The sequence below is a fragment of the Oncorhynchus mykiss genome, chromosome 1 (assembly GCF_013265735.2).
Source record: "Oncorhynchus mykiss isolate Arlee chromosome 1, USDA_OmykA_1.1, whole genome shotgun sequence".
NCBI lineage: Eukaryota > Metazoa > Chordata > Actinopteri > Salmoniformes > Salmonidae > Oncorhynchus > Oncorhynchus mykiss.
This window is the reverse complement of record NC_048565.1, coordinates 66,707,662-66,735,229: the sequence shown is the minus strand read 5'-3', so window position 1 is coordinate 66,735,229 and position 27,568 is coordinate 66,707,662. Positions and strand designations below refer to the sequence as shown.

The 27,568-nt window shown below is 42.8% G+C and overlaps 1 protein-coding gene across 3 annotated transcripts in view; it reads right to left on the bottom strand.

The window, feature by feature from the left end:
- Positions 1 to 577: 577 nt before the first annotated feature.
- The window catches only part of LOC110527278 (protein quaking), a 95,728-nt gene continuing 68,737 nt past the window's right edge, over positions 578 to 27,568 (bottom strand). The window contains exons 5-8 of one of the 3 annotated variants that reach the window (XR_005052560.1): positions 11,903 to 11,990; positions 10,961 to 11,248; positions 8,340 to 10,244; positions 578 to 4,256 (exon numbers count right to left, since the gene is read on the bottom strand). Coding sequence is in view for 2 of the 3 variants with exons in the window: in XM_021608459.2 (XP_021464134.1) it covers positions 10,141 to 10,244; positions 10,961 to 11,248; positions 11,903 to 11,990 (480 nt within the window). In the remaining variant the exon portion in view is untranslated. Of the gene's footprint in view, positions 10,245 to 10,960; positions 11,249 to 11,902; positions 11,991 to 27,568 lie in introns of all 3 variants that reach the window. The other 2 variants (XM_036983106.1, XM_021608459.2) reach the window with 2 other exon arrangements.

Genomic DNA, 27,568 nt, shown 5'->3' with positions numbered 1-27,568 from the left:
AGAAGTCATAACAGGATTTTTCAAAACTATTTCAAGAACTCTGAAATTGAGGGATGTTGCATAAGTTACTATTAAGAGAACAACATGCTTATAAAATAAGCATCTGCTATGTTTGATTGAATCAAATGGCCAAATGGTCTAAGAGGCTATATTCCTTCATAGATATGGTTCATGTGTCATCTAACATTTCATAGCTGCAAACTACCACTACAGTATACAGATGCATGATAATTAAGCAATGACCAGAGGAGGTGTGGTATATGGCCAATATACCACAGCTAAGGGCTGTTCTTTAAGCACGACGCAACACAGAGTGCCTGGACACAGTCCTTAGCCTTGGTATACTGGCCATATACCACAAACCCCTGAGGTGCCTTATTGCTATTATAAACTGGTTACCTACGTAATTAGAGTAGTACTCATAAATGTTTTGTCGTACCCGTGGTATACCACAGCTGTCAGCCAATCAGCATTCAGTGCTCAAACCACCCAGGTACATAATAACTCCTGTAGCCTCTCTTTCTAAAATGATGCAGTGCCCTCAGAATGGTAATAAAACAGAACATCTTCATTAATACGTCTGTTTGGAATCATTTATTAAATAATACTGGCTAAGTCTAACACGTCACAACAAAACACGGGAGGAAAGGAAAAAGTTCAATGGTCTGAATCAGTAATAGAGATAAGACTTTGTCAAGGAGTCAATTTAATGCAGTGTTTCTTAGTCCTGGTCCTGGGGGCCCGAAGGGGTGCACATATTTGTTTTTGCCCTAGCACTAGACACCTGATTCCACTAATCAAAGGTTTTATGATGAGTTGACCGTTAGAGGAATCAGGTGTGCACCTCTTTGGTTCCCCAGGACCAGGATTAAGGGAGAAGAAAAAAAAACAGATTTAATAAACTACAAAGAATCTCAAAATCAAACAAATAACGTAGCTGCTGTTGTCGTTTATGTAAGTCATTTCACTTTTTTTTCTTTTCTTACACACATATAAAACAAGATAGAAAAATACATTATAAACTTGTAACAATGGCTGCAAATACACATATTGTTTTCTCATAGGAAATCATTTGGGTATGGTCGCACACCATCCATGGAGTAAATGCTAACAGGATCAGTTGTTCGACAGCATGGGGTCCTACAGAATAACACGCTTGATTTGCACACTCAGAAGAAAAGAAAAAAACACACCAGGTCCAAGAATAATGCTGTCAAAATGGCACAGATAAAAAAAATCTCTGATAATAGCATAACAGTAACATTACTAAGGGATGGGATGCCATTCTATATTGGTTCTGATGTCTCTTCACTCGCAACCAAGGAAACCATTTGTTTGCTACCATTCTTTTATCACCAGTACAATTATATGTAAAATATTCATATTCGCCTCGCTTCAAAGTCAATCCATTGTCTTATATAATAATGACTTCTGGTAACAATGATAATAACACGTATCATATTAGTGATTGAGAATCCATACGTATTCATCATTTATAATGGATTATAATCATATGCAATTGCACTGGAGAATCATTTCGCAAACATAAATACTGTAACTGAAAAGAAATGGCACACATGAAGACAATCTGAGACACAGAAACTCTTCATGCACCACCAGAGGCCATTCTGTTGCATAGTAAATAAAGAGGGGGATGTGGAGCAATCTTTTGGTGCAGACCAGGAAGTACACACAGGCTTTACAGTCAATCACTAGGTACCACAATCACATAAACCCTTCTCCTCCAATTAACACAGCACGTGTCGAGTCAGCAGTAAGACTATAGACCCAATACTCCTTTATAGGAAGTAAATCAGGAGGGCAGAAACAGACACGTCCTCATCTAATGGGATAGGTGGTAGAGAGATACATCATGGTAGAGGGATGTGGGATGTCAGCTCCACGGGTAGTGGGATGTCTATGCCAATGACAACTCCTACATAAGGCAGTCCAGAATGACACTTCTAACACTACTAACTGTAAAGACGATGCATGTCAAGATGTCCTTGTGTGTAAAACCTAGGAACTGGCATGAGTAGCATACTACTGGAAATAATAATTGGGGAACTCTGAGGCCATCCTCAACAGACAAAGACAACCGGAGTCTCAGGGGCGTCACAGTGAAATACTATAAGGCCAATCATTTTCTCAGTTCAGATACGAACTGGACATGTTACAGCTCTCTTTTATCATATATTTGTCCCTTTAGGACAGGGTTACCCAACTGGCGGCCCGCGGGCTGAATTTGGCCCACAGGGGATTTTAATTGGCCCCACAAGACTGTAAAAACAGGCAAATCAGCTCCAAGTGATTTTAATTTTGGACATCTCTTCCAAAGTATTACCACGCATAATAGAGTGATATTGTGATCATATATCAATGTGAGCAAGGTTTGAAACTATTATGTTTTAGTCACATATTATTTCTGTTTGGGCTTCTTGCGGTACATTTTCAGTCTACAAATTATTTATTTGTATTTATGTCCCAGCCCCCTGACCATCCACTTAAAAATAAATTGTCACGTGGCTGAATCTAGTTGATGATCCCTGCTTTAGGACATTGCACCAAAGGGTCTAATGACCTAGACTCTGACACAATTGGTAGATTACTAATATATAACTGATATTACTACTCTATGGAGCCACCAAAAAGAACTTGTGTACCTACCTAGAGTCACACTTAAATGATGGTGGAAGGAGACCTACTGTGTCTGACTAGTGTAGCAACAAGGCTGAGGTGACTGACTCCGTCTAAGGGCATCTCTGTGGCTGACAGACTGTGTGTACTGACCTGGCCTGCAGCTTAAAGGCTGAGGTGACTGACTCCGTCTAAGGGCATCTCTGTGGCTGACAGACTGTGTGTACTGACCTGGCCTGCAGCTTAAAGGCTGAGGTGACTGACTCCGTCTAAGGGCATCTCTGTGGCTGAAGACTGTGTGTACTGACCTGGCCTGCAGCTTAAAGGCTGAGGATGACACATTCAGATATCAGAAACCATAATAAGGCACTTTGTTGTTTTTCCACTTCAGTTAAATGCTCAACCCTCGAAATCAAATGAAAGGTTGTTTTGGTCTTCACCTCTCCATCCACAGAAAGAAAACAGGATTGTTTTCATGACATAAAGGGTTTAATTTTAAATTTCTCTTTACAATACATGAAGATATAAAAGACTATGTTTTTGAAAAATAGATATTTCTCTTTGCCATGAGCACCCATGTATAATAAAAGTGTCTATTTTCTTTACATAGGTGTTCTCTCCCCCATTTTTACACATGTATCTACAATTTCAATACATTTGTACAGCAGATAGGCAAGCATGGCTTTTACATCCTAAAAAAAAACAGTTGACTGCAAGATCTTCCTTCATGGTAGAAAAACAACAACAATGCCAGGTAACGGGACAGGTACTCCACCTTCTATACGCTTGATACTCTTTTTTGACCCCTAGTCTCTCTTCAAGTCCTGCTAGAATGAACCCCCCCCCCCCCCCCAATTTCCATTTCATAACAGAACCAGGATTTCATAGAGAGTCAGTGAAGGGAGAGGGGTAATCAGTTGGCAAGGATATATGGGTGGACAGAGAGAGAGAGAGAGAGAGAGAGAGAGAGAGAGAGAGAGAGAGACAGAGACAGAGAGAGACAGAGAGAGAGACAGAGACAGAGACAGAGAGACAGAGACAGAGAGACAGAGAGTGACAGAGAGAGGGAGAGACAGAGAGAGGTGCATGCACTCTGCTCGGGAAGGCCTCACCGCGCTGCTATACATTCAGAGCCAGCTCCGTTACCATGACAGTGGGAAAGTCACCTGGGCGACATGCGGTGGGTTTGGGCGGTCGGAGGGGTGGGAGGGTGCCGACCTTCTTCATCTTCAGTCCGGATGAGGCGACCAGCCGTTACCAGGGTGTTTTAGAGTATGGTGTGGTGTGTTTGGAAGTTGCCTGGCTGGGGACTCGTTCAGTGATGCTCAGAGGGGGCATTTCAGACCTTATTGCTTAACAATGATTCAGTGCAGGTCTAGAGCCAGGGTCAGTCCCCCTATTAAGCAGACAGGGCAGGCAGGAGTGGCCCGCCAAGCCATTATAGTGTGTCCATTATTCGGCTGATGAGAAGCTGTGCCATGACTGAATGTAACAAGCCAAGGCTGCTTTATGTGTTCTTTCTTTCTACCGAAGAACTGATCTGCGGGCAGGCAATGGCCAGGTCATCATGTGTGAAGAGTTCAGAGGTCAGAAGGTCAGGGGTTAGTTGCCAGTGGCGGCTGGGGGAAGGGTTAGGAAACAAACAAACAGAAAGGAAAGAAAAATAATAAAGGAGAGAAACAAAAAGGAAAGGAAAGAACAAAGATTGAGAGGAGATTAGTCTCGGCTAGTGACAGCAGGATGACAATATGATTTAACCAATCAGAGCTATACCTTGCATCCATTCAACCCACCATACGATTTCTCCATAACTGGGACTGACCAACTTACACGTGTCACAATGTGTTTCCATATCTTTCACAACACCTTTGACCAAAGCCAGAGCGCTGGAGCGAGAACGTTGTGTAAAAAAAAAGGAGGAAAAAAAAAAGGAATGCATTCTTTTGTTAGTATAGATACAGGACAATTCATATGGTGGGTTGATTGAATCCAATAATTCAGGAATAACTCTTCATCTATTTTAATACAGTGTCGTAAAATCATGAAAGCATGATTTTACATAATATGTCCCCCCCCCCCCCCCCCCCATAGCTCAAATGTTAAAAAGGAGGAAATTTAAATAAGACAATAACAGTATGTCTAATTGTTAGTAGCAGTCAAGTGAATAGACAGTAAATCAAGGCAGAAGAAAAGATCAAAATGAGATGGAGGAAGGAATAGTCTTGGACAACAGTCAGTAAAATGATTGTTAACTGACTGTTAAGAGTCATTAGAGCCCTTCATGGGTTCAAGAGTCAAGCGGCTAGTAGTGATGGAAACGAATATTAATAAGTCTTATTGTTATAGAATAAATGAATTTAGAGAGGATACAATGAGAAATTCAAGAAGACCACATCATTGTGGACAAAATCATTTAGGGCCAAAACAGTGTGTATAGTTTTTTTTTACTCAATATAATTTTTTATTGCCTTTTTAAAGTATGTTTTCTATTTACAACAAACATGAAAATCCTTGCCTTAATGGTACAAAGCAACACTACATGGTATTTTCTAGAATAGCACACTAGCCATGGAAGTTGAAGCCGTGAGCATGCTAAAGCTGTCACTTCAGCCGGTACCCTCAGCTTAGGAGACAATAGACATTTCACAGGACACATAATATAAAATGCACTTGCATATAAACACTGAAAAGGTCCTGTCTTTTGTATAAAGCCCTAAAATATATTCAAAAATATAGGACATTTTCTAAAGTGGTTCTATAAAGCTGCTATGTGTCTTTCCTACAAATAGCCCTCTAGAATAATCCTGGCTATTTCTTTGCAAAATACAAGTAAAATCTGACATTTCATATACATTCCTGCTTTATATTTTTAATATATATATTTATATATATATTTCAAGAAGCCACAAGTATATACTATTTTCTTTGCAACAACAACAAATAAAAAGAAGCTTACAGTAAAACGTTAAAAAAAATGTCTCAAGGTGATTTTTTTTCCTTCTCAATAAATGCATTCATACTCTGGCAATTTCTCACCCATAAAGTGGAACCCTAGAATTCTCTGTCCACTCCACAGTGGTCCGTTTAAGACTTCTTCAGCTTAGATCATACATGTATTCATTTACTTATTTCATCGTCTGAGGTTTGTCGTAGTTGTCACTTTTTAAACATGTCTGCCCTTCTGACTGGAGCAGAAGAGATTTTAAAAAAAATAAACAAATAAAAAAAATGCTTTTTACTTTTTTTAAATCATTCAGTGCAAAAATAAGTTCTGTGGCGTAAAGTCTCTCTTTTCAAACGAAGCAAAGTGCAACAGATGTAAAGAAAACAGAAAGGTGTGGCTTCTTCACCAGATTGACAAGAGGCTGTAAATCTCACTGTACTAAGAGTTTGAGAAAACGGTGTATCGTTGAGAGCTGTTGTAAACGCTTCCAAATGCACTGTAAAATGTCCAGAGGAAAATCTAAATCGGAATATACTGTATAAATCTCTAGACCCAATTGATGCACTTATTTGATACTATACTGAGACTGTTCAACATCTTTGCCAACGTGAGCTGATAAAGAAACCCACATTTCAGATGCCATTTTACATCTGCCTCCTCCCCTGCCTCCATCAGAGACAGCCTGCCTCTAAACACACAGGTTTGACTGGTTGGCCTGCATTCAATCCACCTGCCTCATGGTTCACCATCCGAACCGCACTGAATCACAAATGTCAATCATATTATATTGTATTACCTTAATGTTTGGATAAAGTGTTGTCCAAACTCTTAATGTTGTAAAACTGTTAAATCAGAGTATGGGGCCAAACCTATGAAGAGGTAGATTAAATACAGGCCTTTGTGCAATTGAATCTGATGTTGGTTTCTCATTAATTATGTCAGTGTTACCTATCCGTTACCATTATCAGATTTTTTTTTACTGTTGATTAAGGTTTGACCTTTTAGTAATAATATGCACTTCTTAAGGAACTCCATGTTACAGTTATTTTTTACATTACTTATTTGTTTTAGGGCAGATTCGGCCTGTAATGTTTTCAGAGGCAATTCACAGTCTGCTCTACAGTGAAATCTGAATATCCTTAGATACAGTCTGTATAATATACTGTGTGTATCTGCACTTTTTTTTGTAAAGACAATCACTGACTCATTACTGTGACGGGTCATGTTGATGATAGACATAAATACGTTTTCTTTTTTAAGAGTATAAGGATTCAAGAAATGTCCAACAACGTATAAAGTGCGACACTATGACTGTACGTGATGAACATACAGTGCTATATGTTAAAGGGATAGTTCACCCAAATTACAAAATGGATTACTGTGGACACAGTGTCAGGGAAACTAAACCAAACCATGTGTTGCTGTGTCATACCTTGTCCGACTGCTGACAGGGTAAAGAAACCAATATGTTATTTTGTAATTTGGGTGAATTCTCTCTTTAATTGTTCCATATCATTTAGCAGCAAAAAAAAAAAGTGATTAATTAATTGGTTATTGAACTTTCATTTAATTTCTCTGGATTGTTCTATTTCAATGTTTGTACTAAAATGTAGCCGTATTGATAAATACACTGCTTGTCGGCTGTTTTCAATTGGCATTGGCATCAAATCCCCTGGCACATTGCAACCGTTTCCTTGATTAGGTACTATCTGTAATGAAATGTAATTGTGATGATACACAGTGTGTGCATGTACAAGGCACACTTGTTGTTTGAAGCACTGAGGTCTAAGGATGAAAAAAGAGAAGACACTGTAGACTACAGATCGCGCAAATTCCTAGTTGCCTGTGTAACTTCACACATGGTTCCTTCTCCAATAACTTCCTCAATTATTCTCAATTATTCAGTAAGGGTAGTAAAAGTTCTGCATGGACTTAAAAAAAAGGAGGGCAGGAAATGGGTAGACTTCAGAGAGTAAAGGGTTTGGCAGTTGTGTTTGTTTACCTATCTGCAGAAGAAGCTATTTCCAGACTAAAGCCCACCACGTGTCCACCCCTATCTACTCATAAGGCCGCTGTTGAGACTTTTGACACTAAATAAACAATTGAATTTTGTATCTAAATTACTGTAGTAAAAATGGGAAGCTACTGCAGTCCAATTAGACAGTGAAAACAAAAAACAAATAGGACATGACAGGTTTACACCCACTTTGTGTTGTCTTTGACAATAAAATGGGTCAGATTCTCCAAAAAGTAATTTCCGCAAACAAATAAATACAAATGGACATACTTGATCAATTATAGTGTTACATTATCCACTTAATAAGGAGTTGAAGACTTAAGTGCATAAAATTGCAAACTTCTCGTTCAACAGAGGGGGAAACTAAAACACAGATAATTGCATCTTCTTTCTTTTAGAAGGGGTATAGTCCATTATCTGTCATCAACATCATGTCAGATTCATAAAGTCATCGAAATAATGGAGTGGAGTAGTTTGTTGTATAAATGCAGGTATGCGTGTTTGTGTCTCTACCTAGATAGCAAAAGCATCATTATCCTACAGTGTTGTGGTCACTATTCCTCAGAATCACCTAAATAAACCTTCTCAGAGGCCAAGAGTAGGAAGGGGGTGCAGTATGTTGCATCACATCACAAACTGGGACGACTAGCTTAACAATTTGTACATATTGCAAAACAGATCAGGACCAACAGTGAGCAGGCATTAGCAATAAAAACACAAAAGCATAGGAGCTAAACTAACCTCGGTCTGCGGTCACTATCCTTTGGTAAGGATGGACCCGCAGTTCGTGCCTTCGAACCTTAGTAGTCACTGCACCTGCTCGGATTGCAACAACATGACCAAAACAAGGATTAGGTCATTTCCTCCTTCACCATTTCCATCAATTCAATTCATCATATCATAAAGGCTTATATATATGACCAAACATCTAACAAAATTAGGAAAAATCATTAGAAATACATGTTAAGGCACAAATTATACTCATATATTTTGTTGCAACAAGGAGAAATATTGGACTTAGTAACATCCATGACAATGGAGTAGCATTGACTGTAAGGATCCATTGTTTACTCGAGTCCTTGCTACAGATTCACAGACATTAGGCATTTATGCATTCACACACACACACACACACACACACACACACACACACACACACACACACACACACACACACACACACACACACACACACACACACACACACACACACACACACACACACACACACACACACAGACAGAGAGGGGAGCTTTACTAGTCACATAATCTCAGGTTGAGCATCAGGAAGTGCATCTCTCTAGTTATTCGTTTGAAATATAATACTGATCACTCACTCTCTGGTTAAAGCCCAGAGACGAAAGCTTTTAGGCACATTTGCAGTAATAAAAAAAGTAACATCTCTTATTAAAAAAAAAAGAAAGAAAAAAGGCAATGAATTAAGTGATTAGTAAAGCGAGACAGTATTTGTAGAGATTCTCAAGCCCAGACATAGCAGTCAGTGGAACAACATATACATGTGTGGCTGCGGGTGTACAGGATGCACATACCACCACACACACATCATGCATGGTATAAAGAGCTGTGCCTCTTTGGGGAGGTTGGGCCAGTGTAAACATCAGTAGTGAGGGGGTCTGTCTGTCTGACTGCTATAGGCCTGACTCATGGTTCGATATACTAAGAGGCCGTTGGGGAAACAAAAGTGTCTGTGTGTTAACACTTAGATCGAATGAGGGGCTCAGTAAGGATCCTTGAAATTCTTTTAGCCTTTCGTGGGGAAAGCCACACCTATAGAATAAAGGAAGGGAACCGGGAATTAGTGCCAGGAGTGTCCGGCGGTCCTTTGAGAAGCATCACCAGGCCCTATTCCCAAAGCCATTTTAGGACATTCCTTTTGAGTCGATACAAAAAAGCTCGATACAAAAGGGCCATGTTGTTCACTCACTTCCTGTTGTTTCGAGTGGCTACACTTGAGCTGAAATAATAATTCGGTGAATATTGTGATAAGAGTGAAGTAAAGACTGTCAGTGTTGGGACAGAAAGTCCTAAAATCCCTTTGTGAATAAAGCCTGTCAAGCCTACAGTAGATGCTTTAACCTCGTCACCAACACAAACCCACCACTCCCTTGGCTCCGTAACCCCTCTGTCCCGACCTCCGCTGACCCCTCACCTCATGTTACCTCTCCCGATGCCCCAGAGCCACACCCAAGAGAGAGGGTGACGGGGGACCCCGCCCCAAGGGGGGTCTCCAGCAGTGTGGGGCTCAGTGCTTATTCTCCCTCATCATCATACACAGATATATCATCATCATCATCAGGACAGGAAATCAAAAAGGGTTGATCAGTAACACACACGTCACTTTGAACAGACGTTCAAAGAGGAAGGGCTGAGGCTTCCCCATGTGGCTTGTGGTTGTTCAGAGAGGGCCGATCCTCGACCAGTCCAATGTGTGGTGGCGGGGAGGGAGAGAGGGGGGGAGGAGGAGGTGTGTGTGTGTTGTGTGAGGGGATGGAGGGAAGGAGGGAGGGAAGGGGGTGTTTCTTTAAAAGGGAGGCCGGTTGGAGGGCTCTCCTCGCTGCACAGTGATGGGAAAGTGACAGGTCTGAAACCCCAGGTAGAGGGGCAGCTCTTCGGCCTTTGAGGACGCTGTATTGGTTACACAAGAGAGAGAGACAGGGTGAAATCTTCGCCGGGCTCCGCCGCTCCTCGACCTCCACCCCCCGCCCCTCTCCTCACAGTAACACCCCCTCTCCCTTCACCCAGACACACAGTTGGAGGCTTGGTCCACTGCACTGGGCAGAAAACTGGCTGCTACGGGCTGACACGGTACAGACGGACTATTTAGAATGTGCTCAACCCAATTGGACAAGCTGCTGTTGGCATTTTGATGCATTGATAGCAGTTCAGGTTTACACTGTGCCTTTGGGAGCATTCTTAATGGAGTCACGTTGTGTTGGTAATATGATATTTCTAATCTGATTTTCTAAAGTGGCTTTTTCAAAGCTATAGGGCCACGTGTGTATGCGGGGACCGGGAGAGAGGAGGGTAAGGACCTTTTCCCAAATAAAACAGCTCCCTCTTATAATTCACATCGAGCCAGTGGAGCACTTAACAGCCTATTTATTTATGCACACATTACTTAAAGGGCTTTTTAGATGAGAGAAGTGTCTCGTGACAGTGAAAAGAAAGATGCAGTAAAGAGCTGGAATGTTTTTTTCTGTTGCTGACTGGGGGGGGGGGGGGGGGGGGGATTATTTAGGAGGTGTGGCGCAGGATCAGCGTGGGGGCGGGGTTCCACTGGCCGTGGGGGTGGTAGTGTTGGTGGGGGGCTGCGGGGCAATCGCAGGGGCACGCATTCTTACCTAACACCCCGCTGGAGTCGATGGGGTACTCCAGGATGGAGGTGGCAGGGGCCAGCGTGTAGGGGTAATCGTAGGGCGACGCGTATATGAGGCCCGCCTCGGGACCCTGGGTCATGACGCCCGGGTGGGGCGAGCCGTTGGGCATGCAGGTCTGGATCTGTCGGATCAGGGGCATTAGGGTGGGGCCGGCCGGGGTGGGCGTGCGCAGGGCATTCTGGGGCATAGGGGCGGGGCCGGTGATGATGCGGGGCGCCTGGGCGTTCGCTGCAAAAGAGAAGGCAAGGGCAGCTAGAGTGAGCGGGGAAGAGAGGGATGTGTGGAGAGACAGAGAGGGGAAGAGAGGAGGGAGAAAAAGGAGGAGACAAAACAGAAGTTAGCATCTATCACACATGTCATAGAACACAAAGCATATCAGATAAGTCAGAAACAGGAAAACAAGCTACATAAACAAACTGGTAGACACACTGGCCTTAGCTTCCACTACACAGCATTTAGCACTATGTGAGAGAGCTATTCAAGGCTGGTCTCCATTCATCTCCAGTATTGAGTTAGAATCTGGCACAGCAGTGCTGGCCGGGATTTGTTTAGGACAAACACCATGTGATTGGAATGACGCACGCATCTCCCTCAGCGACACAAAATGGACGCCCAGTCATAGCCAGACCTCCTCTCTTCCCCCCTTCAAAGACCTCGACTCGACCGAGTGCCACCCAATAGGAGAATGCACCGAGGAGAATGCTGAACGTGGCCAAAAGCACCCTCCGTTCAGTTCAGCCACTGTGCATGGCACCACACACAACGCTCTTCACTTGTTGTGAGAGAAAAGGAGCAGCTTGAATTACACCCATGAGCTCCCGGACACACAAAGGGCTGTTCTACTGTGTCAGTCAGAGTCCGCCCCGCTCTGGGGACTGGGAGGGGGAGCGGTGATGTCATCCTTACGTGACTTGATGTTGGCGTCTCGGTAGGTGCCGTTGAGGATGGCCAGTTCCATCAGCTGCATCCTCTTCAGGCTGTCCTCTCCCTCCGCCTGCAAAACACAGACAGACAAAACCTGACGAAGGTCTATGGAAACTGAAATGTCAATTTAATGGACAGATTTATTTGGTATGTGAGACATAAAGATCACCAGTGTGCTGGAATTACAGCAACACATATTGAATGGCGACTCACGTCTGAACACACGTGGATCACACTGCATAATCTTCTGACAACCGTACACAGTCACTAAGCGCACACACACACACACACACACACACACACACACACACACACACACACACACACACACACACACACACGCACAGCATCCAAATCTACAGAACAACCCTAAATGGTATCCTCCCAGACTACACCACAGAGAGGCATAAACTTTCCCACCAATTTAAACTACCCAAATTGTTGAATTGTTTCCTTTGTGCTCCTTTCTGTGTACTGAAGCCATTGATTGGCAGTTTAAAAAGATCCAGCAGCAACCCAGATCTAGATTCAGCAGCAGCAGGGTAATCTGCCATAGCATCTTTAATATTTACAACCACTATAATCGGCTCATCTGCCAGAGTAATGAATTGGAGGAGAAACACTTTGTTCATCAGAGTCCAACTTTTTCACATCAGTGCGATGTTTAATCTCAACGCCTGGAGCAACAATTAACTTTTGAAAATGTAACGCAAAATGTTCCCTTTATCAGAACTTTGATTTGGGAAAATGCGGTAAAGAAGAGAAGATGAGGGGAAGGAAAAGGCTTTGACCTGAGATGGTACAGTCTCAAGCCCCGTACTGTGTGTGTGTGTGTGTGTGTGTGTGTGTGTGTGTGTGTGTGTGTGTGTGTGTGTGTGTGTGTGTGTGTGTGTGTGTGCAGTGTCTATAGAATCACAGTAAAAGTACTTTCGGAAAACAATCTGAGCCGAGTCTCAAATCCCCAGGAGCCAAAAACAACAAATAACTCAAAGGCCTCCTGTATCGAAACATCAATACTTTAATAAGTGACGTCTGCAGTGATTAAAAGTCTCTGAAGAAAAGGCACTGCAGGACTAAATCACTCAGACGCTGTATTTAATCAACACAGTGTACTAGTTCTGTCCTAGAGTGGTAGTGGTGTGTTCGATTCTCTTTGAGCAGCAGCGTAGCATCAATGTGATGTGTGTGTGTGTGTGTGTGAGTGTGAGTGTGTGTGAGTGTGCTTTTGGGATTGTTTCAGGACAAAACAGTGGCATACTCCATGCCTCTCCTCTTATATCCCTCAACACATTAGGGAGGTGTGGAGATGTTTCAATCTTGCACAATGGAAACCAGTGTGGATGTGCAAGTACTTTATTATCTAAATATTGAGGGTGTGTGGGGCGACGGAGAGAAACAAAATGGTGCAGTTTGAGGCCATGTGGCGGAGAGTGATGCAGAAGTGATGCAGAAGCTGGAGTTTGGGGTGTGAGCATGTGGGTCTGGGTAGGTGTGATGCAGTTGTGATGTAGTCTCACATACATACAGTATATATATACACATACAGTATACATACATACAGTATACATATATACATACATATACTATATACAGTATATATATATATATATATATATACAGTATATATATATATATATATATATATATATATATATATATATATATATACAGTATATATATACAGTATATATATATATATATATATATATATATATATATAAAGGAAACTAGAGTGAATTACTATTAGTTTCTATTCTGCTTTAAGCTTGTTTTTGCTGGCATTGGCCAGTGAGTGGTGCTGTGTTATCACTCATATCAGTGAGTCCACGGTGTCCATGGTGAGAGTCTGTTGACCATGACTGTCTGGCCCTCCCCTCTAGCTTTCTGTTTCAATGGCAGTAGCCAGGAATTGCAGAATTTTGTACCAGAACAGAGTAAATGGACCGTCCTGGGGTGTTGAAATGAATGCCCAGACCTTCTGGGTCTTCTCCATCAGATACTGAACAGATGGCAAAGAGCAAATTGCAATGAACTTGTAAATCATGACAGTCAGTGAGAGCCTGGGACATGAACCGGACATTCACATCCATCAACAGTCAAAGGACAGAGGGGTACACTTGCTAGAACCTTCTCGCAGATCTGGTAGGGGCAAAGCATAGCTCTGTGCCCAATTCGCAAACACTGTTTTTTTTTGTTGTTTCTCCTGCTGTTAGATGCTAGTGGAAACTAGCTAACGGAAAACTAGCATACCGGTAACAAGCGATTAACACCGGACTGTAGAGGGACCGCTCTTCACATTCCCCAGAATGTTTTTTAAAATGTTTTTTTTTTAACACAATGTAGCACTAATGCAATTCCACAAAATACACAACATGCGTAGCAGCAAAAAAATGAAATAGCACATTACCCAAACGGGTTGTCGCATGGAAGCCTTTAGTTTAGTGTATTTACTTCACACAAAGTCACCGTGAATTCAAAGCACATGCATAAATAACACTGCCGGACTGCGCACGAGACCAGAATGCAGTTTAGAGTTCTCATCAGAACTGAAAATTCGATCCCAGTCCGACCCAAGCCCAATGAGCTGAATGAAGTCCGAACCCAGGCCTCATCTGACATCACAGAAATTAAATGTGCCCCAACCCGAAAAAAAAGGCAGATTTGTAGAACACAGTTAACTGTAGTGATTTAAACTGGTATTGAGAACTACGCGGTGAAAGTGGAGTGAGTCGACGAGGAAACAGCCATTGTGCCTAGAATAAACGCAGAGAGAGGAAAACTCACTTTAGTTATGGTCAACTGAATTATGAAAATATTGGATTAAAGTAGGCATGTATCAAATTCTTGCCTAAATTGAAACTCCCAAAACCATATCCAACCGTTATACTAATTTAAAGCAATAGTCGTGTGTGTTCACCTAGATTATACTTTCAGCAAATTTTTGATTTGGAAAGTGCCATCGCGCTGTGTTGATACAAGCGTGGGGGACTCGTCTAGATAAATCAATCAATATCCGATTTTTGATTATTCCGGGCAATGTTAGCTAAATTGATGCGAGTGCTAACGATCATCTTTATTTTAGTTTGCTTATACTGTATATTAGCTGATGAGAACATTTTGCTAGCATGTTATAAAAGTGGATATTGCTCTTCAGCCTGTCCTACACCCGACCAAAAGCCCGTGATTTGTCTGATAATCAACCCATATGATTCTGTTTCAATGAATCTCGGTCTATATATTTGGTTAATTGATCTCTGGCTGGACAAGAGGAAGTGGTAGCTCATTTATTCGTTTGCTCATCTATCCCTGATTAGAAACATTTAGCATGCAATAATGTAGCCTAAATCAACTGTATTATTTATCTATTGACTCACATACAAAACATTAAGAAAATCTTCCTAATATTGAGTTGCACCCCCCTCCCCCTTTTGCCCTCAGAACAGCCTCAATTCCTCGGAGCATGGACTCGAAAGCTAATCAACACAGGGATGCTGGCCCATGTTGACTCCAATACTTCCCACAGCTGTGTCAAGTTGGCTGGATGTCCTTTGGGTGGTGGACCTTTCATGATACACACAGGAAACTGTTGAGCGTGAAAAACCCAGCAGCGGTGCAGTTCTTGTTACAAACTGGTGCACCTGACACCTACTACCAAACCCTGTTCAAAGGCACTTAAATCCTTTGTCTTGCCCATTCACCTTCTAAAATGGCACACATACATGCACAATCCATGACTCAATTGTCTCAAGACTTAAAAATCCTTCTTTAACCCGTCTCCTCCCCTTCATCTAAGTGACATCAATAAGGGATCATAGCTTTCAACTGGATTCACCTGGTTCGTCAATGTCATGGAAAGAGCAGGTGTCCATAATGTTTTGCATAGCCTTATATAAAGGCTATTTTCCTATCGTCCCAATCCTGACTCCTGTCTCGCATGAAAATCCCTAACTTCATTCGATAATCCATAGGCTGCATTATCAAAGCACCTCTGGCCTATGCACATCAACATACTTTTAACATAACATCCACATTTCTCCTGCTTCTCTGAGCTGTCTCGTATTGCTGCACGCGAGAGCTTCGGTAGAGAATGTGTGCTCAACAAAAGGTATGAGAGTAGATATGGATATTTTTTTTGGTCCCTGTTAAGATACCTTGATATTTAAACAATTTCCTCTCCTCATCTCCCCTGTTATTCACGAGCTGATCCACTATCTGTATAATCATCAACTAGATTTTGCCAAATCTGAGATATTCTGTCATTCGTTGGAGGTCATCTAGCAATGGTAGCAACCTTTGGTCATTTGACTTTAGTTTGACTGGCGTTACAACGTTTGTATGATTCAGCAACGCTATAGCCTACTCGGGGTGTGCTTTGTGCGTTCTGAGCGTGCTCTGCGTTGAGATAGCCTATGCCTACAGCTGAAATGCGCCGAATTAAGTGAGGAACACAATAAAATTATGAACAGCCTGTTTCGCAATTCATAACAATGTCATTGGCGATCAAAGTTACTCTGTCATTACTAAATATCAGTTTCACTTGCTGTGAAATCTTTACATAGTGGCACAGCCAAGCCAGCAATGTGGCACAGCAACAGTCTTAGCTGGGAGAAAACTGGCATAGTGACCATATCTTGGTTTTAAACGCTTTAAATGGGCACTTCCGATTTTTGCATTATTTCCCGGCACTCTCTGAATAAATATGAATTATTCCCAGTATTGAAACTTGGTAGATTTTGGGGGAAATATTCATCCCTACCAGTAGCCAGCTTGCTAGCTCGCATGCCAATCAAGTCTAACTAAAGCTACTGGCGAGTTTATCATGCTTGTGACATTATGCTAACTAGCTATCCGCAGATCATTTGTTTTCACTTGTCACATTTGTGCTCGTTGCGTTTTCCCTGTGCTCGTGTCATCGATGGCACTTGTGAGTAGGCTGTGCACCACTCTGTGTGTCTCTTCCTAAATCGTCCTTGTACAGAGCCAGAGAACTAGCCACATGTATCACAAGGCACCAACAGAGTCAGGTAGACAAGTTGATTCGATTTCTCTTTCTGCCCAACATCCTCTTCTGGAATATATTACACTGCTACCGCTTCCTTATAAGTTGTTTCCCTCCCTCTGCTTTACTTTCTTTTGTTTCTCTATCTCTCTACTGCACTTCCTCTCTGCCTCCTGCTGTGACAGTGCTGCCATGGGCCCTTTCTGATCCTACAGCTAAACCCTGCCAAGCACAGACACAAATGCCCACTCTCTGTCTCTCTCTGCACAACTCGCACAGTAGCGCAGCAGCCAGCCACAGTGTGTGTGTTCCAGTGTGTGTGTGTTGTATGCTTCAATGTGTGTGTATGTGTGTTTGTATTTCTTTTTAAGCATTGTGTGTACGGGTGTGTGTGCGCGTGCGTACGATTGTGAGTAAACGGTTGTGCTTCAACGTGTGTGTATGTGTTTGTGTGTGCATGTGTTCGGTGTGTGTGTGTTTGTGTGTGTATGTGTTCAGTGTGTATGTGTTTGTGTGTGCATGTGTTCGGTGTGTGTGTGTTTGTGTGTGTGTGTGTTTGTGTGTGTTCGGTGTGTGTGTGTTCGAGTGTGCTTTTACAGTTTACACTTGCTCAGTTTCTCGTAGCTTGCAGCACACATCAATAAGGTCAATTTCAGTCAAATCCATCTGCTCCAGACGATAAACCCTTTTAATCTGGTTCTTGGTTTTGCAGTATTGCTTCCTATCCGTCCCTATCAGCACCTGCAGTGAGCCTACGGTTTGGAGTGCTTTGCATTATCCAATGTGGCGGGAAGGTAGAACCCATGAATTCAGATCCAGCTTATCCCATGGCCATGCTAACATGCCTAGCCGTGCAACAGTGCACACCTACAGTAGCATTTAACTCTCAAAAGCCGCTTTCAACAGATCCCTTATGTCTTTGCTCAAAATGGTTTCACCACTTTAGTTCGACTGATTTATGCTAAATGCAGATGCCACTTCCATTGGTTTTGGTCCTCGTCAGGCGTTCTGAGTGGTGAACGCATGTTCAGATGTGATTCCGTCTAGATTGTGAAAAGCATGCCAGACGGAAACATCTAAAAGGATGATGCTGGGGATTCAAAAGGGGAAACGATTCAATCATCATGCCTTGTTCTGATGTGGAAGAGAGATACAACTCTCGCTTGTCATGCATAACTGAACCTTCCATTTCTGGTTTAGTGGAGAGAACACTACAACAGGTACATGTGCTTTACAGTCAGAACTCCCCAGACGACTGGGCTGACTCTATCCCTATAGTTACTGAACAGAACACAATTACAACATGAAAATGTTACTGCAGAAAAGATGTCACTCCACAGCCATTCAGATATTAATAGAGCTAATGTCAAACCCAGTGCTGTCTAACTATCTGTGTGTGTGTGTGTGTGTGTGTGTGTGTGTGTGTGTGTACACGCTATACAATCTTCATTGCCATCGGAAATCTGGTTCGGGATCAAATACCATCCTGTACCCAATCAGAATGAATCATCAGGTGTATTGGTTGAAGAGGTCTCAGAGTTGTGGGGTTGATATCCTTCGTCTCAGTGTCGGCCACTGATTTCCTTCCCACTGCTGCGGAGGGAGACAGTGAGCGTTGAGCTGTCGACGTGATGAGCAGAATACCTGTGTGTGTGTGTGTGTCCAGTGGCACAGCCCTCTTTTGTGAGCCTGCTCAGGGCAGGTCGTGCAGAATGCTTTTTATGTCAGCTTGCATAAAGAGGAATAACTCCGCTGCTATTCATCAACGATCCCTTTGACTGCCAGGCCACCCCTTCCCCTTAGACTGGATCTCTCTCTCTCTCTCTCTGAATGTTGTAAAATAGGATCAGCAACAACTATCGCTTCCTCCTATTTTACAGAACAAATTCCAATAAACATTTAGGGTCACAATTCTAATTCAATTGTGTCTCTTGTCCATGTGTATATTTCAGGTAAATGACATAAAACAAATGCAAAGTTGGGTGATGATGGTGATATAACACAGTGTTAAAAGCGAGTCTGGCTATCTAGAACCAAAAAGGGTTCTTCGGCTGTCCTCATAAAAGAACCCTTTGAAGAACCCTCTTTTGGTTCTTAGGAACCAAAACACTCACTCTCCCCCTCTCCAGGCACGCATCCCGCTCCCAGAGTACAGCTGCCGCCTCTGAGCATCCCCCTCCCCTCCTTCCTCGGTCCTGGCAGCCAGCCATCCTCTCATGCCTTTCCTGTCTCTCCCCAATCACACGGGCACTCCGACCAGTTTCCCAACAACCAGTTTCTCCCCAAACTTTAAATCCAGTTATGACACATCTCTACTTGCACCAGATCCAAGAGAGGGGGAGTCACTGGAGCTAATGGGATCAGCCATTTGAGAGGCTCTGATGAGGGACAGAGAAGAGAGATAGTTGGGCCGGGAGTTTAGTCAACTGCAGGCCAAGGGTTTTCCTTTCCAGAGACACAGTCCCACTGAGGGACTTGCATTAATTAGTGCGCAGCTGTAGACAGGCAGGAGTGTAGAGCTGACCATTGCACTGCACCACGCCCACCCTCCCTTCTAGCTGAGACAGAAACAGGACCCAGAGACGCTGTACAGAGAAAAGACTCTGTGGAAAGGCCCAGTTTCCTGTTTGTTTTCACACACACACACACACACACACACACACACACACACACACACACACACACACACACACACACACACACACACACACACACACACACAGACACGCAACTTTAAAACGCACATCCGCACGCGTGCGCGCACGAGAGATAAAGACTTGTGCGCAGATACGCAAATGCAACCATACACACACACACAGACACACACAGTACGCCTCAGAGATTACCTCAGCATTACAGCTTCATGAGTGTAATTGGCTCTTGATCCAATATATATGTTAATTAGAGTTTCAGCACCCCTTTTAATTGTCCTAGCTGGGTAATTAGATGAACACTCGTTAAAATGCACATTGTAAACAGCGTCCATGTTTACCGCAACAGTCCCACTGTTGCCACCATGGAGACCAGACACCGCGGTGGCAAAAGCAACCATGTTAAACAACTATATTTGCACTACACAATATATGAAGGATCTGACTTATGCAACCCAGAGGATACGGGGGATTTTAGGGTCAACAAGTTGTTACACAATTGAATGTCCAAACAGCAACAAAAGTCTGTTTGATTATGTAAGGTTCAAACAACATACCTTGGCTGTCTCTCCTTTGTCTCCGGGCTAACACAATGGAGAGATGAGGAGGGTAAAATTAGACCACAGGTTATTCTGAGAACAGTCTGGGGTTGGGCGGGGGAAAAGTATTTCCTGGTTGGACAGGACATGGCTGAGGGTCACAGGGAAAGAGGTGTGTGTGGTTGTGCCTTCAAATGACAGATTTTGTTTAAACTATCACAACAAAGCTGAAGTATTGGCAAGTGTTTGCATATGTACATGATATGTACAGTGCAATCAGAACGTATTCAGACCCCTTGACTTTTTCCACATTTTGTTACCTTACAGCCTTATTCTATAAGGGATTCAATTGATGTCTTTCCTCGTCAATTTACACACAATACCCCATAATGACAAAGCAAAAAAACAGGTTTTTAGAAATGTTTACAAATAGAAAAATGAAATACGACATTTACAGTAAGTATTCAGACCCTTTACTCAGTACTTTGTTGAAGCACCTTTGGCAGCGAATACAGCCTCAAGTCTTCTTGGATATGACTCTACAAGCTTGGCACACCTCTATGCATATTCACTTTACAAATGACCTCGACTAACCTGTACCCCTGCACATTGACTCAGTACCCCCTGTATAGAACCTCGTTATTGTTATGTAATTTTCTTATGTTACTTTAGTTTAGTTAGTCAATATTTTCTTGACTCCATTTCTTGAACTACATTGTTGGTTAAGTGCTTGTAAGTAAGCATTTCACGGTAAGGTCTACTACACCTGTTGTATTTGGCACTTGTGATAAATAACATTTAATTTCATTTGTATTTGGGGAGTTTCTCCCATTCTTCTCTGCCGATCCTTTCAAGCTCTGTTATGTTGGATGGGGAGTGTTGCTGCACAGCTATTTTCAGGTCTCTCCAGAGATGTTCGATCGGATTCAAGTTCGGACTCTGGCTGGTCCACTCAAGGACATTCAGAGACTTGTCCTGAAGCCACTCCTGCATTGTCTTGGCTGTCATTGGGTCATTGTCCTGTTGGTAGGTGAACCTTCGCCCCAGTCTGAGGTCCTGAGCGCTCTGGAGTAGGTTTTCATCAAGGATCTCTCTGTACTTTGCTCCGTTCATCGTTCCCTCGATCCTGACTAGCTTCCCAGTCCCTGCCGCTGAAAAACATCCCCACCGCATGATGCTGCCACCACCATGCTTCACCGTAGGGATGGTGCCAGGTTTCCTCCAGACATGATGTTTGGCATTCAGGCCAAAGAGTTCAATCTTGGTTTCGTCAGACCAAAGAATTTTGTTTTTCATGGTGTGAGAGTCCTTTAGGTGCCTTTTGGCAAACTACAAGCAGGCAATTATGTGCCTTTTACTGAGGAGTGGCTTCCGTCTGGCCACTACCATAAAGGCCTGATTGGTGGAGTGCTGCAGAGATGGTTGTCCTTCTGGAAGGTTCTTCCATCTCCACAGATGAACTCTGGAACTCTGTCAGCGTGTCCATCAGGTTCTTGGCCACCTCCTTAACCAAGGCCCTTCTCCCCCGATTGCTCAGTTTGGGCGGGCGGCCAGGTCTAGGAAGAGTCTTGGTGGTTCCAAACTTTTACAATTTTTTGGTACCTTTCTTCAGATCTGTGCCTCAACACAATCCTGTCTCAGAGCTCTACGGACAATTCCTTCGAACTCATGAATTAGCTTTTGCTCTGACATGCACTGTCAACTGTGGGACCTTATATAGACAGGTGTGCGCCTTTCCAAATCATGTCCAGTCAATTGAACTCTACTGACAATTCCTTCAACCTCATGGCTTGATTTTTGCTCTGACATGTACTGTTAACTGTGTGGACCTTTTATAGACAGGTGTGTTTCTTTCCAAATTATGTCAAATCAATTGAATTTATCACAGGTGGACTCCAATCAAGTTGTAGAAACATCTCAAGGATGATCAATGGAAACAGGATGCACCTGACCTCAATTTCAAGTCTCATAGCAAAGGGTCTGAATACTTCTGTAAATAAGGTATTTCTGTTGTTTGTTTTTTTAATACATTTGCAAACATAAAAATAAAAAACCGTTTTCGCTTTGTCATTATAGGTTATTGTTTGTAGATTGATGAGGATTTTTATTTTTAAATCCATTTTAGAATAAGGCTGTAACATAACGAAATGTGGAAAAACGGAAGGGGTCTGAATAGTTTCCAAATGCGCTGTACGTGGGTAGTGTGTACTTACTGACAGATGAGGACTAGCTAAGTATATCTGTCCACCTTGTGTGTGTAGGTGTATTGTGTGTATGGTAACTAGCCACTGTGTGCTCTCTCTTGCACACACTTATTTGAAACTGGGAGAGAATTCAAAGTCATGGTTGGTCACAGGAAGTGAAGGGGAGCCGGGGAAACTTAAGGAAGCATTCGGCATCTCGCCTGATAATCTCTGAGAGTTCCCTGCGCTACTCGGGGCGCATGGAGCTTTCATGTTGATTGGCTTTGGAAAAGAAAAAAAAAAAGAGAGCGGGAGAGAGAGCGGCGTGGTGTCCCCAGTGCATGAGGTTACTGTGTGTGATCTCTGCATGTTAATAGGCTGCTCTGGTGGAATGCTTCGACACGACTGCATCACTGATGACTGTGAGACACTTGTCTGGGACATGGAATGAAGGACATGCTAGTGTTGAGATGCTAACGTGGTTTGATAAGGTTAATAGCACAATCAATCAATATCAATTCATTCGTTTTATGAAAGGTACGTCATCAGCAAAGTTAAGTTATGTGTGATTTCCTCTTGCTTTCTTGTGGATACAGGAGGCCTGTTGGGGCATTTTTATATGAGTTGCTGTATAAACACAAGCCTGATAATATATTAAAGCTGTTATTTACCCAACTTTGTCTAACATGCCTGTAGTGAATGCTATGGCATCTGTAATAGCTGTAAGATTGTGTAATTTCAGCGGTAAGGTCGTTTACTATGATAAGGTTGTTATTAAGGTTGGCTCGCGTCTAAAATAGGACAGTATTAATGTGCCCCTTTCCCTCTCATAACTATGGTGTTAGGTCATTGAAATGGGACATACTTCTCCTTGTCCCCAAGGTTAGAAGGATGTACACACAAGTCCAGTAAGGTTGGGGTTTTATGACTTCTGTGAATGACAATTGATGTTTTGGGTGAAGAGCAAGAGCAAAGGAGAGAGTAATCTACATTCACATGAGCTGGGTACATTAGGAACGAATGGTGCACGGATGGACACACCCACACGCGCACGGATGGACACACACACTCACAAATAAACACTCACACACACATGCACACCTACGATCAGAGGCACACAGTGCAGGCAAACACACTGGCTTACTTATGCAGGGCACCTCTTCCCATCAGAATACAGATCAGAAGTGGGAGAACAAACTCCTTAACTGAACAAATCAAAGTTTATTGGTCGCGTACACAGATTTTCAGATGTTATCACAGGAGCTGTGAAATGCTTATGTTTCTAGCTCCAATAGTGCAGCAATATAATAACAATACATACATAATCCAAAAAGTAAAAAAAAAAAAAAAGAGAAATTAAGGACTATCAGAGTGAGCAATATCAGCACGAGCAATGTCAGAGTCCGAAATATACAGTGCATTCGGAAAGTATTCAGACCCCTTGACTTTTTCCACATTTTGTTACATGATGGATAAAACACATTTTTCCCTCATCAATCTACACACAATACCCCATAATGACAAAGCAAAAAACAGGTTTAAGAATAAAAAAAAACAGAAATACCTTATTTACATAGGTATTCAGACCTTTCTGCTATGAGACTCGAAATTGAGATCAGATGCATCCTGTTTCCATTGATCTTCCTTGAGATGTTTCTACAACTTGATTGGAGTCCACCTGTGGTAAATTCAATTGATTTGACATAATTTGGAAAGAAACACACCTGTCTATAAAAGGTCCACACAGTTAACAGTACATGTCAGAGCAAAAATCAAGCCATTAGGTTGAAGGAATTGTCCGTAGAGCTCCGAGACAGGCTTGTGTCGAGGCAGAGATCTGGGGAAGGGTACCAAAAGATTTCTGCAGCATTGAAGATCCCCAAGAACACAGTGGCCTCCATCATTCTTAAATGGAAGAAGTATGGAGCCACCAATACTCTTCCTAGAGCTGGCCGTCTTGCTAAACTGAGCAATCAGGGGAGAAGGGCCTTGGTCAGGGAGGTGAACAAGAACCCGATGGTCACTCTGGCAGAGCTCCAGAGTTTCTCTGTGGAGATGGAAGAACCTTCCAGAAGGACAACCATCTCTGCAGCACTCCACCAATCAGGCCTTTATGGTAGAGTGACCAGATGGAAGCCACTCCTCAGTAAAAGGCACATTCAATTCCGCTTGGAGTTTGCCAAAAGGCACCTAAAGGACTCTCAGACCATGAAAAACAAGATGAAACCAATATTTAACTGTTTGGCCTGAATGCCAAACATCACGTCTGGAGGGAACCTGGCACTATCCCTACGGTGAAGCAGGGTGGTGACAGCATCCTGCTGTGCGGATATTTTTCAGCGGCAGTGAGTGGGAGACTAGTCAGGATTGAGGAAAAAATGAACGGAGCAAAGTACAGAAATATCCTTGATGAAAACCTGCTCCAGAGCGCTCAAGACCTTAGACTGGGACAAATGTTCACCTTCCAACAGGACAACGACTCTAAGCACACAGCCAAGACAATGCAGGAGTGGCTTCGGAACAAGTCTCTGAATGTCCTTGAGTGGCCCAGCCAGAGTCCGGACTTGAGCCCGATCGAACATCTCTGGAGGGACCTGAGAATAGCTGTGCAGCAACCGTCCCCATCGAACTTGACCAAGCTTGAGAGGATCTGCAGAGAAGAATGGGAGAAACTCCCAAAATACATGTGTGCCAAGCTTGTAGCTTCATAGCCAAGAAGACATGATGCTGTAGTAAAGGGTCTGAATACTAGAACTATAATAATAATACTAGAAATTAGCAAAAATGTCTAAAAAACCTGGTTTTGATTTGTCATTATGGGGTATTGTTTGTAGATTGATGAGGGTAAAAAAACGACTTAATCCATTTTAGAATAAAGCTGTAACGTAACAAAATGTGGAAAAACCCAGCAGCGTTGCAGTTCTTGACACAAACCGGTACGCCTGGCACATACTACCACTTAAATCCTTTGTATTGCACATTCACCTTCTGAATGACACACCACACATACGCAATCCATTTTCTCATGGCTTAAAAATCCTTCTTTAACTGGTCTCCTCCCCTTCATCTACACTGATTTGAAGTGGATTTAACAAGTGACATCAATAAGGATCGTACCTTTCACCTGGATTCGGGACTCTAACCCGGAAGCTTAAAAGAAATCCCGCTATGCCCTCCGTCGAACCATCAAACAGGCAAAGTGCCAATACAGGACTAAGATCGAATCGTACTACACCGGCTCCGTTGCTTGTCGGACGTGGCAAGGCTTTCAAACTATTACAGACTACAAAGGGAAGCACAGCCAAGAGCTGCCCAGCGACACGAGCCTACCAGACGAGCTAAATAACATCTATGCTCACTTCGAGGAAAGTAACATTGAAACATGCATGAGAGCATCAGCTGTTCTGGACGACTGTGTGATCACGCTCTGCGCAGCCGATGTGAATAAAACCTTTAAACAGGTCAACATTCACAAGGCTGCAGGGCAAGACGGATTACTAGGACGTGTACTCCGAGCATGCGCTGAACAACTGGCAAGTGTCCTCATGGACATTTTCAACCTTTCCATGTCTGAGTCTGTAAGAACAACATGTTTCAAGCAGACCATCATAGTCCCTGTGCCCAAGAACACTAAGGTAACCTACCTAAATGACTACTGACCCGTAGCACTCACACCTCACGCCTTTGTTCCATTCATCCTGACCACACGATGAACGGAGAACCCTGCTGGCTGTATGGATTGGTACAATATGTCTGGAAAGAGAGCCATGATTCCATAAAACAGAGTATGTTACAGTCCCTTATGTCTCTCTGAAAGGAGATCCTCGCCCTGAGCTACGTGTACTTTGTTGTCCATGAGTAATACATATGCACTTGAAACTGATGGATGGTTTGCTTGCCATCTGAGCCTGACTACAACCCCACCTCTCCTCCCTCTACTCCGGCGTCAACGTTTTGGAGTAGCACCCGGGATGAATGGGGCTACCTCGGGAAGTCGAAACAAAGGATTCAGGTCAGAGAAGTCACTTTTCTGGTCAAATTGTTGGTGTCCAAAAGTGATTTTCCGATATAGGAAATAATACTACAAATGTTCTGAGCAAATAATAAAATAAGAATAAAATAATTGCGCAAAATACTAAAAAGTTGGCTAGGAGATAAAAACAGGGCGACCGTGTCTGTCGACGCCATCTTATCAAGTCTTTGAAAATAATGGAAGTTTCAGAAACCCAAAACAGTCTTCCTTTAAACTCAGTTGACTGTTTGGCATGGCACAGACAGAAGGGCCAGCTCTCTCTACAGTGAATTGTTTACCCACTATTAACCCATGCAGTTAAACAATGGGCACGGCGGGCATCATTTGGGCATCATTCCCCGGCACCCTTATCTTCCTGTAGAAGTTCAGCCTTCACAACACGCTAAAAGAGCGCCACAGCGATGTCACTTCCTCCCCAATCCGTCTGTCTGTCTCCACATCTCTTAAAATCTTCCAAAAGAGGCGGTCCGTCTCCCTTTTCAAAAACAGATGAGGAGATTTGGGTGTAAAAAATGCATGTCCTTGTCCATTATTCATATTAAAGGTTGCATTCTAATTGGTGGTCTGGCGGAGGACTGGAATTGCTATCCGCTCTCAAAAAAGCGTCTCATCTCTATCCTTTTCAGAGCCAAACAGTCTGGAATGTAATAGTGAAGAAATGTGTTGATATAGAGATTGCTGTGATAAGTGTTGGAATTACCTATTGTAATGGTGATATTACTGTGTCTGTTATGTATTCATAAGGATTCATGGATCATGTTGAACTGTATTTGAGTGTGTCACAGAGACAATGAATTTGGTATTAGAGCTTTTAGGCAACCGTGAAAGGCTTCTGTGCATAGGGTCATTTTGACTTGTTTTGCAAATAACAGTCTTTTTTCTGCTATTGATCAAGCCCTTGAAAAAGAGTCTGCTAAATGACTAAAATGTCATATGGATAGATCTCTAACAAAATACATAGAAGTCAAATAATTCACTCTTAATTCATTTGTGAAACATTTTTGAGTGCTGTTGTATGATCCACTCCATTTCAGTCTCGCAGAGTTCAACAAACACATCCGTCTTCATTTCTCACACATGCAAAAATACACTGTTGACATTTTACAAAGGTCTGTAATAGGTATCGTTGAAGTCAAGTGCTCCATTACACAGTAACCGCCCTGTATTTGTGAAAATAGACGTTTTCTTGACAGAATGTAAATTCTCAGAACTGGCCTTTATTTCAGAGGTGACATTATGTTTC